Source organism: Bufo gargarizans, chromosome 3 (genome assembly GCF_014858855.1).
Source record: "Bufo gargarizans isolate SCDJY-AF-19 chromosome 3, ASM1485885v1, whole genome shotgun sequence".
NCBI classification, from domain to species: domain Eukaryota; kingdom Metazoa; phylum Chordata; class Amphibia; order Anura; family Bufonidae; genus Bufo; species Bufo gargarizans.
Window position 1 is genome coordinate 519,106,614 of NC_058082.1, and position 12,114 is coordinate 519,118,727.

A 12,114-nucleotide genomic window follows, 5' to 3' on the forward strand; every position below is an offset into this window, starting at 1 on the left:
TTTTACAAGGGGTGGCTCACTCTGTTCCGCCGTACCGCCCTCCAGTTCCTTCCTGGGACCTGAATGTGGTGCTCTCGGCGCTCCAATCAGCCCCCTTTGAGCCTTTACGGGAGGTCTCCCTTCGCCTTCTGTCCTGCAAGGTCATCTTTCTTGTGGCCGTCACGTCTCTCCGACGGGTGTCGGAGTTAGCGGCTCTTTCTTGCTCCGAACCTTTCCTGATCTTCCACCAGGATAAGGTTGTGCTTCGGCCTGTCCCGACTTTCCTGCCAAAGGTGGTCTCCGCCTTTCACATCAATGAGGACATCGTCCTTCCGTCGCTCTGTCCCTCTCCTTCCCACCCCAGAGAACGGGAACTGCACCGTCTGGATGTGGTCAGGGCGTTGAGGATTTACTTGGAGGTCACCGGGTCCTTTCGGCGCACGGACTCCCTGTTTGTGGTTCCGGAGGGTTCGCGCAAAGGGTTGGCGGTCTCCAAGGTGGCTATTGCCCGTTTCATTAAACTGGCGGTGTCTGAGGCTTATCGAGCCAAGGGCAGACCTCCGCCTTTTGGCGTCACTGCTCATTCCACCAGAGCAGTCGGAGCTTCCTGGGCGCAGAGGCATCGGGCCTCGGCTGAACAGTTGTGCAAAGCAGCCACTTGGTCCTCTCTGCACACTTTCACAAAGTTCTATAGGGTGCATACGCATGCATCAGCGGATGCTGCGTTGGGCCGCCTGGTTTTGCAGGCAGCGGTTTCCTGATGCTCTGGTGGTGTTCCGCCTTGGGTTTGTGGTCCCTCCCTTCTTGGACTGCTCTTGAACGTCCCAAGGTCTGTGTCCCCCAAGGAAAATGGGCGAGAAAAGGAGATTTTTTGTATAACTTACCAGTTAAATCTCTTTCTCGCTCTTCCTTGGGGGACACAGCACCCACCCTTCTGTGTTTGGTTACAGGGTTATGGTCTGGCGCCCCGTTGGGTTGCTGGCTGGTTGTTTCCGTTATTGGTTGTTTCCGTTATTGGTTGTTATCCTTTCACTACTTGGACACGCAACTGGTAGCCTCTATCTCCAGGCTGAGGGTATAGCTGATGGAGGAGGGGCTTAACAGTTTTACTTAGTGTCACGCCTCCTAGGGAGCTGAGCTATACCCAAGGTCTGTGTCCCCCAAGGAAGAGCGAGAAAGAGATTTAACTGGTAAGTTATACAAAAAATCTCCTTTTTACTGGGAAATCCCTTTAAGCCCCTAATACACTGAAGATATTCAGGTCAGTTACTGGGAACAAGTCTTCATAGGAATGCTCATTCATGATAACTGGCCGGTATAATCGTGCCGCCGATAAACAAGGAATCACTCGTTTGGCTGCTGATTCGCTTATTTTATCAGAATGACAGATATACGATAATAGTCAGGACATCTCTGTGTAATAAGAGATATGTTTCCGATAATCAATAGAACTAAACGAGAGAGCAATGACTGTGGTAGTGATCATTCCTCCCCAGTCACTTTACATTGGCCTGTGTAATAGGCCGATGCAAATGAGTGCTTATCAACATTTTATTATTTTATTTGCGGTCCCTTAAAATACAGCAATGTGACAATTCGGCCCCCAGGCCAAAAAAAAGTTGTGCACCCCTGGCCTAGAAGGTGCAAGGCTTTGGTGCTATGCCACTGGTGCTAGGACTTCGGTCTCTTGTTACTCTTCACGGGCGACTCATAACTTCTACTGATCCATACTTAGTTATACTCACAGCTGAGAGATGGACGTAGTTATAGAAAATGTAGAAGGGCTCCAGCATTCAAATTTAAGCAACTGCCCATGGTCATAGTTATATCCAGCTTAGGAAGTCCTCCATGAGCTAGAAATCCTAGACTGACTGACAATCCTGGACTGAATACAGTTGTTCCAGTCTCAGCTGGGAACAGGACTTGGAATGAACAGATTTTTCAGCATTTGGATGTAAGGCCTCTTGCACACGAACGTTGTGCATCCGTTCTGTCCATTAGGGACTACAATTTATGGTCCCCAATGCATGGGCAACAAGTTCAATTTTTTTGCGTTGCGGAGGCCGGGACAGAAACACTACGGAAGCAATCAGTGATTGCTGACCCATTCAAGTGAATGGGTCTGCATTCGTGATGCGGAGTGCACACGGGCCTCTGCCCGTGTATTGCGGGCCACAATACGGCCACGGGCACACAAGAGGCCTAAAGAAAACTTTCTCTACTGACAGCATACTATGATCTTTAACCCCTTATTGACGGGCATATTTTGGGGATTATTACTGATTTGAGGGAGCTCACCAGCTCACCATAATTTTTTCTACTTTATTTGGTTTGCAGAGAGCTGTTGCATTGCATTTTTTTACTTTGTATTTTCAGCCACAGTAACATGCACCTGCGTATTGGGATGTGGTGACTGACCCTCCCTTTTTTTTTTTTTTTTTTTTTTTTTTTTTCTCTTTCCCATCTTTATATACATTTTTTATTTTTTATGCGTGAGCTCCGCAAAATGTATACCTGGGTCAATAACTGATGCATGTTTTTGTAATATGTATGGTGAGTAAATAAAGTGCGGATGATTGTTGAAAGCCAGTCCTATTAGTATATTTTGGGGGATTAGTGACTAAGCAATCCCCCCTTTTTAATGCATTGTCACATGGCAAAAGGCCGTGTCTGAGCCATGCACAGAAGATGGACCTGAGGCCTTCACTAGACCTGTAGCTGCCTTGTAAAAGCATTGAGGCCCAGTCATCATATTCAAGCGGTTGGTGATGGGTGACAGAGGAAAACCTCCTCCCTCTGAAACTGACCACTTAGATGCCTAGGTTACTATTTTACTGAGGTGTTAAACGATTTGGATAAGGGGTTTCTCTGATCTTGTCAGAGCATGAGACTGGCTGTCATCCACAGGAAAATGTAGGGCTCCATAGTGACCACTGTAAAAAACAAAACAAAAAAATAAAATAAAAATTGTGGTCACTGAGGGGTTAAAATGTTGAATAATTAAGAATTAATCGAGACTGACACTCCACAGCTCTACATGTTTGCGCATACATTTTGCAGCATTTTTAAACCACACACTTTAGTTTTAAAAAGTGGGTGGAAATATGGGTTTGGTTAACCTGTCGAACTAAAAAAGTTGTCACAATGTCACCCCAGTATAGAGGTGGAATAGAAAGTGTAGCAACATCTCAAGATAGAAGTGTGATACTTAAAAGATGCACCAAATTAATCACCCATCATGCAACATTTGCTACAAATTACAGCAGCAAAAATCACTTAAAGGAAATGTCACCAGGGTAATCTCTATTGAAGTAAAGACATAGCACTTAGTACCACCTACATCACAGTCAAGCCATAACTGCCCCCCTTTTCCCTGCTCCCAGCAAGAGTGTGTCTGGGCTCCTTCCTGCAAGAGTGACGCCCCTCTGGGCACCTTACTAGCTCATTTGCATACCAAATATACAGGATTTTCAGAAGATAAAAAACAACTATTGCTGGAACAAAGGCACATCTGAAAATAAGGTACTAAGTGCTATTAGGCCATGGCTTTACTTCAATAGCGATTATCCTGGTGACAGATTTCCTTTTAAAAATTCCCCTCGTGATAAATCTCCAATGTGTGATTGAAAATGCTGTACAATTATAACAAGTGACGTCCTTTTCAATATCCTTAATGCAACTCTTTCTTGGCTGTTCTGCTCTGATTTGCAGATGGGGCAGGTTATGTGGAAGATGGAAGAGAAATTTTTGATGATGACCTTGATGAAGATGTACATCTTGACAAAGGTACATGATACTTTTATGCATGTTTGACGTCTTTGTTTCACCAAACCCTTCAAATCACTAAATGTCCACCACAAAGTTTCACCTTTTAAAAATTACTGTTTATCCTATATTTAACCATTATTATTTTTTTTTTAGCAACACAGATGAGATTTTTAATAAGGCAGCAAAATATGATAGTTTGTTTACAACCTTTTTTCCCAGTTTTTCCTTTTGCACATTAAGGACTCCAGTGTGGAAATCACGCTCTGTGTGAGAGCATGATCCTCTCTGTTCTGGACACTGCTAGTCTTGCTGGAGCGCAGGGCATTATACTGATTTTATAATCCTATGTCTCTCTGCATGACCTTATTTCTTCTGGATCATACTGACATAAATCTGTCACTATGATTCTGTAGCACAAAAGTCATGCAGAGGCACAGGGCATTATAAATCATAATGCCGGCGCTCCTGAAGGACAAGCTGTGTCCAGAACAGAGGATCACTCTAAGGGTCTAGTCACAGGTCCGTATGTGTTTTGCGCGCAAAACACGTACACCGGCAAAGTGAGTTCCGCATTTTGCGGACAGTCCGCACCGCACATCGCCGGCAGTCTCATAGAACAGACAAGAATAGGACAGTTTTCTCTTTTTTTTTTTTTTTTGCGCAATGGAAGTTCAGATTCCGGCCCCATTGAAAATGAACGGATCCGCACCTGTTCTGCAAAATTGCGGAACGGATGCGGACCCATTTTGCAGACGTGTGAATGGACCGTAACACAGAGCGCGATTCCTGCACTGGACACGTTTGTGTGAAACTGCCCTAAAGGGTTTATCCACATAGATATAATATTGATGATCTATCCTCAGGATGGCACAGTGCACGCACAGTCTCCTCATACAGTTGATCAGCGGGGATGCTGGGTGTTGGACTCCTGCTGATCTGATATTGATGACTAGAGATGAGCGAATTAAAAAAAAAAATACAATTTTTGCCCACAAATCAGTTCGATCCGAATTTATTTGTGGCAAATCGCATTAAAAACGTCTATTTCCTGGCTGCAGAGAATAGTGGTGTAGAACACTGTAACAGGCATAGGGAGTCTGCTGTGCTGGTGAAACAATACTGTGACATGCAGATGACGGGCGTTGCTCTTAGAATTGCTGCACTTTTCACTTATTTGGGCAGTTACAGGGCCAAAACTGACCAAATAACTCAAGTATCAACTCAGCCTTACAGGTTGATGTTAGCGTTAAGAAAAAGCGCACTCCTTTTACACCGTCTGCAGCTGATTCCACATAGATGTCTACAGAACCTGTTCTGTTAAACGCGTATACAAGTAGAACCCCCCCGACACAGTGGAAAGGGTGTCAGCAGTAAGTTTGTGTTAGCGTCACTGATTATTTTGCCCTTCTTTTGATCTGTCGGAACAATAACCCCCAAAAAATGGATCCTGTCAGTGGAGCATCCGCCTTCACTCGGTCATCATTTGGTCAGTATTCCATCAGTATTGCTAAAGCCCAAAAAACAGGCGTGAATCCAAAACATGTGAATGGTATATTTGCATGTCTTCTGTGTTTTGTACCCACTCCTGCTTTTTACTACCAAATCATAAGCCAATTCTTATGCAAAATAGGGACCATGTCATGCAGGCCTTACAGTTGTTACATAGACAGGATCCGTTTTGCGTCTCATTTTTCCTTCCTTCTGACAGATCAGAAGAACGTTCAAATAAATGTCAGCCAGGCTGAAAGGTAAAATAGTGGCCCAGTCATGAGTGGGGAGGGTGTGAACAGCATAATAAGTCCACAGAGTGGCCCTATGACATAGTGGTGAGGTGGAAGCAGCATGAGTAGTCCACAGAATGGCCCAATGACAGTGTGGAGGTGGCAGCAGCATCAGGAGGAGGCCACAGGGTGAGTATGCATTCAGTCATAGAATTGCGTTATGGTCCGTGAGAACAGAATCCATAACCTAATTCACCTTTTACCATTAAACGAAGCGTGAACGAATTTCTAAATATGAAAAATTGTTTGGAAAATAGTTCCAGCTCCACCAGCAGCAACTTGAGTCTAGAGTTGCTGATGAGCAGCTTTGTTCACCCGCCTAGTGAAGAAACTACTCTCTACTGGCAGCTAGACATGGAGCAGGACCTGAACCAGCAGGTGGTGGCATACTTGGACAGCACCCTGCCACCCCACATTGAAGATCCGCTGAACTACTGGGCAGCCAAACTGGATTTATGGCCGCATTTTGGACCGGTAGCGAGGGTCCAACAAGGCGAGGAGCCAGAAGTCAACCTTCTGCCTAATGGTGACAATTCATCTGTCACTACGCAAGCAAGTGAACATGCATCGGGCCATTTGTGCAAGTGACTCGGAGGGACTCCCTGTCTCCATCTCCGTTGCATACTGCCATGGTGTGTCTGGATCCTCTGCCTCATCTTCCTCATCGCCCTGTAGATCCTCTGGCTGCTATTTCTCCTCCTCTCCTGTCACCTGTGTAGAAAAACCACCCATTTCACTACACATTGCTTGTGGTCCAATGTCCTCCTCCAGTTCAGCCACCACAGGGCTCGTGTGGCCGTGAGATCTAGGCGCCACGTCTCCAGTCCCCTGACCAGCCAGATTTACTAGCATCTGTTCAAGGACATGAAGCAGTGGAATGAAGTTTTTCATCCCGTAGTCCTGGCGACTGACAAATAACGTGGCCTCCTCAAAGGGCCTGAGCAAACTGTAGGTGTCACGCATGAGCTGCCACTGGCTGACATCAAAGTTACACAGGGGAGTACTTCTGTCCGCTTGGATCATCGAGACATCGTTTTTGGCCTTTCTGTTCTTATAGTCGGTCCAACATATGGAGTGTGGAATTCCAACGGGTGGAAACATCGCTTATCAGCCTATGTTGGGGGATGCCGTTCTGCCGCTGCAGGTCAAGGAGGGTGTGCTTTGCGGTGTACGAGTGGTTGAAGTGCATGCAGTTTCCTTGCCATTTTTAGGATCTCTTGCAGATGGGTGGAAGACTTCAGGAACCACTTGACAACCAGATTGAACACATGTGCCATGCAGGGCACATGGCTCAGCCCTCCTTGACACAGCGCTGACACCATGTTCTTCCCGTTGTCGGTCACTATGGTTCCGATTTTGAGTTTGTCTTGGAGAAAGCCAGAATTAAATTTCTTGATGAAGGGCACGGAGCAGTTCCTCCCCTGTGTGACTCCATTTTCCCAGGCAAACGAGGCGCAGAACAGCGTGACACCGCCGTGCCCTGCACATGTGTGGTATGCTGGAGGGGCACTGTGAATTGTCCCTGCAGTGGAGGATGAGGAGGCAGAGGCAGACATTGTCGCAGGACCAACGTTGTGAGAACGTGGAGGCGGAAGCGGTGTCACCTTACCAAGTAGCTAGTGTGGCTGTGCAGGAACCAAATTCACCCAATGGGCTGTAAAGGACATGTATTGTCCCTGACCGTAGTTACAGCTCCGCACGTCAGCGCTGCCGTGCACTTTGGCAGACACCGACAGGCTCAAGGACTGGCCCACCTTCTTTTCGACATACGTGTGCAGGGCTGGTACTGCCTTTTTGGCAAAGAAATGACGGCTTGGGACTCTCCACTTCGGCTCGGCACAAGCTATCAGTTCTCTGAAAGGTGCAGTGTCCACCACTTGGAAAGGGAGGGACTGCAGCACCAGCAACTTGGCCAAGAGCACATTCAGCTTCTGCACCTTTTGGATGAGTGCACGCATACTGTTGTCTCTTCGCTTTGGTAATCGATTGCTGACAGAATGACTGACGAGGAGTAAGAGAAGAGCAGGAGCATCAGGACTAACAGATGATGGGAAGGACAGACGGCTCCATTCGGCTGAGGTGGTAGAGCCTTGACTGCCTGAAATTGGGTGCGTGCCACTGGGTGATGCAGCGGTTGCGCCGGAAGGCTGGACCACCACATCGGACCCACTGTTCTCCCAGGCCACTTTATGGTAACGCTGCATATGTTGATGCAGGGCCGTGGTGCCAACGTTGGCACCCCTGCCATGCTTCACTTTGTCCCCACAGATTCTACAAATGGCCATGTTCACCTCCGGCGGCTTAAGGAGGACCTTTCATCAGAAAAAAGTATCTCCGGTTATAGCCTCCGGTATGTTCCTACTTAGGCTCCACCCGGGGGAACTTGGGCTCCACCCAGGGGAACCTGCCGCGGTCTCTCTCTCCTATGCTGTAGCGCTGGCCAATCGCAGCGCTCAGCTCATAGCCTGGCTATGAGCTGAGCGCTGCGATTGGCCAGCGCTACAGCATAGGAGAGAGAGACCGCGGCAGGTTCCCCTGGGTGGAGCCTAAGTAGGAACATACCGGAGGCTATAACCGGAGAACGGAGCGGTGCCCGGGGATAACAGTAAGTGCAGGGGGATCCCTGGGCGCCGCTCTACACGTCGGTATAGTCAGTTTACATACTTTTTCCTGGTGAAAGGTCCTCTTTAACAAAAAACTGCCACACCGCTGAGTAGGTGATTTTACCCCCAACACTCCACACTGACTGACTGCTACCGTGAACCCCTGCACCACTACTTTCCGGGTAGGTAGGCTCCTACGAAGCGGGTGGTCTACCCCGGCCATGTTTTGGCCTTCGACCTCCCGGCCATGCCAGTGACTTGCTGGTTCCGCCACTGCCTCACTGGCAAGCTGCCACCCTCTTCTCCCAATGATGATAAAGCCCCTAATTCACCCGGCTCCCAAGTGCGATCTGCTACATCATCATAATCATTGAGTACTGCCTGCACGTCACTGATGTCCTGCACGTCACTGCCTGCAGGTCTCTGAGTCAGGAGCCTGACCGCTCGCAACACCAGCTCCCACGCCACTCTCCTCATCACTACTTGCTCGCATACCGGAGGAACCAGCGGATGTCTCCTCCATATCTTGGCTGGCCAGTAGCTGCTGACTGTCCTCTAGTAGCTCGTCCTCTCTATATAGTGGAGCTGAGCGCACAGCGTATAATACTTGTCTGGCTGAGGGAACAGAAAAGGACAGAGGCAGATTGAGGACAGGTGAGGGCACAGGGCTTGCTCCCGGGCCATGCCAACTAAGGGTTGTGTCTAACGAACCCAGATGGGGTGGGGGTGTCTGATGTCACTTGGGACAAAGTGGATGTCAACCATGTAAGAACCGCTGGGTTGTCTGTCAAGACACGGCTGCTAGATGACACTAGGAGCTCAGGCCTCTCGCTGCGACTCCTGCTGCCATGACCCCTTTACTCTGTTGCGACCAGTGCCTATGCCAGAAACATTTAGGCCTCAGCCACTCCCTTGTGCAGGGCCTGGCACTTCTGTCTGACATACTGTTAGATCAGATAAATAAATAAAAAGGAAAATAAAACACAATAAAAGTCTGTAAGTTTCTCACTTCACACAACGGCTAATGAGCCTTTTTTATTTCCACTAATACACGCCAAAAAGGTCTTTAGAACATATAACTGCACCGCTGAATGGCAAATATATATATTTTTTCCCACTAATACACGCCAAAAAGGGCTGTCATTTTTTCATTTCGCCATACAATGGCAAATTGTTTTTTTGTGCCACTAATGCATGCAAAAAAGGGCTTTAGAACATATAACTGCACAGTTGAACGGCAAGTATATATTTTTTGCTACTAATGCACTCCAAAAAAGGCCGTAATTTCCTCACTTCCACCACACAATGGCTAATAAGCCCTTTTCCCCCCTCTAATACAAGCCAAAAAATGCTTCAGAACATATAACTGCACCGAACAAGGGCAAAAAAGACGTAGAAATATTTCCTTGTAATAAACCTTATTAATGGCTTTATCAAACAGCACTTGCACCCCAATAACAAGAACGGTTTGCTGTAATTACAGAGCTGTATAATGGCAATTTGGATCCCCTGTCAGTGCAGCAAGGTGTAATAGGATTGTTCCTATTACCCAGGCTGTAACCTCCCCTACTGAACCCTGTTCTGATTCAATACTATGGAATGATTCCTCCCTATCCTTTCCCCGAACTTCTATACAGCAAAATAAAAGTTTTTTTTAAAAGTATTTTCTACCACTGTCCCTAGCACCTGCTGACTCACTCCCTGCGCTAAGTACACTGGAAAATGGCTGAATCCAGGATGGCTGAGGCTATTTAAAGGGCTGTGACATGACAGGGCTGGCTGGCTGCATGCATTGTGGGTGATTCCTCGTTCCCAGAGTTCCTTGCTCCATGTCCTAACACGTGCAGCAGTCATTTTAAAATGCGATTCCTTACCACAAAGTGTGAGGAAATTCGGATTCAGTGCGAATTGAATTTTTCCTGAAATTTGGATCGAATTTCACTTGGTCAACTTTGATTCACTCATCTCTATTGAAGACCTTTCCAGAGGAGAGGTCACCAATATTAAAAGCTTGGACAACCTCTTTAACATATTGGGGTCTGTCAGATTCCATCATGATGTCCCTCATTTTACTGTGGTGAGTGTAGTGGTGAGTGCTGCGCTCTGTTCTAGCAGGTTTTACAGAATCTGCGTCAGAGGTTCAGAACACGAATGCTAACCTAGCCTTAAAGGGGTATTCCAGTCTCATTCTATTTAATGTAAAAAAGTCAGTACTTCCCTTCGACTAACCTCCCCTCATACTTTTCTGTGTACTCTGATGCTTGGAAGGCTCCCCTCCTCACCCTCTGTAGCTTCCTGCCCAGCTGTCTACAAAACCCATGATTCACAGCTCCGTTTTCTCTGCCAGTGCTAGTCCTTCCCAGTCTGCTTTTGACATTGCCCACTCCTCCCTGGCAGAGCCATCTTGAAATACTCAGACAACCTAGCATGGCTCAGGCTCTGAATCACTGATAGCTCACTCCTGCCCTCTTTGACAGTAAAATTGCTGGACCAAACGCCATCTCCCCAACCAGTAATAAACTTTCACCCTTAGTGACAGAAATAAAGGCAACCCCGCTGTAAAAATCAGGCCTCTTGGTTCGAGAACTGGATCATACGCAGTTTTTGCCATCCGTTTTAACGCATAAATTATTTATTTTTTAAAAATAGAAACGTGTAACACACCACTCCTTTCCATCCTGCAGAGTCCGATAAGAAATGTATACGTTAATGTATAGTTTTTTAATTTTTTATCAATGGTACTCTATAGTGACAGATACCACTATATGGTATCAGTCTGAGGCGTCTGTTTAATTAAAGTATATGATTTTTAATTAAAAGTATGACAAAAACGTGATGTGAACCCAGCCTTACACATGACAAGCATGTCAGTATGGAGTGTAAATGGTTGGATAGTCAGTCATCCTGGAAAACCACGAGTTTTCCCTTGTTTAATGTGTAGTGTTTTTTTTTTTTTTTTTTTTTTTTTAACCCTTCAGTATTTGGTGTGGCAGGGTTGATTTTGATTGTATATTAATTACCCTAATTTTCAGGAAAGAAAAGCAAGAGTGCAGTTAAAGACAAAGCTAATGTGAAAAAGTCATCTGTGTCCAAACCAAGTGATATTAAAGCAATGTTTATGGCCAGTGCTGGAAAAAAAACTACAGATGTAAGTAATTAAAAAAAATAAAATAAAATTCTAAATGTGTTTAGCATTCACATCAGGATGAGTAATATACTGTATCCTGGTCGACTTGAAAACAGTCGACCAGATGGGAATAACTTAACCAGACAGTTTTCAATAGCCTTCTATTGAAACGGCTCAAGTCACCTTTGCACTTAAAAGGAATTTTCCACCTTCAGGGTCCTTTCGACCAGAGCCCGGCAACATGTCACTGGTCCTCTGGAAGGAAGCGTACTTACCTGCTCTCTGCCTCATAGTCTCACTTCTTTGGTCTCATGCTGCCACACTCTGGTCCTGCTTGTCAACATTCAGTTTAATGTAAGTCACACGTGCCACTGTACCCAGCACTTATGTTGTGTCCTCCATGCATGACCCCTGTCAAACTGCATGTTGACAAGCAGGATCAGAATCCGGTAGCAGGGAACCAAAGATGAGGTAACTCTGGCTGGGAGCAGGTAAGCAAGCTCCCTCTGCAGGTCCAGCGACATGGAGGGGTCTGGCCAAAAGGCTGGTTGGGGCAATATGTTAGTGTCCTCCAGAGGTTACCTTTACTGTCTGCATCTGTAGACCATGCTAGTCTTCATTAGGTTTTGCTGACTGAGCTGAGATTCTTAGTCTGTCACATGTCTCCAGTTAGTTCATCCTTTAATGACCAGTGCTACCCGTGCACAGTGCTGCAGAAAACAGGGGCTGGGCACTCATCGAGCAGATATCCGTGATCTGCATTTGGCCACTAATGTACATAATGATAGTATGCTGTTTTAAATGTGAAAAGGATTTAGCAGTATTGAGATAACCTGGGGTATCAAGACTGTAATGG

General features: G+C 46.4%; 1 protein-coding gene across 1 annotated transcript in view; it reads left to right on the forward strand.

Annotated features, from left to right (window-relative positions):
• The window catches only part of POLA1 (DNA polymerase alpha 1, catalytic subunit), a 370,264-nt gene that overhangs the window by 24,094 nt on the left and 334,056 nt on the right, over positions 1 to 12,114 (forward strand). The window contains 2 exon segments of the mRNA XM_044284006.1: positions 3,691 to 3,765; positions 11,164 to 11,279. Coding sequence (XP_044139941.1) covers positions 3,691 to 3,765; positions 11,164 to 11,279 — 191 coding nt within the window.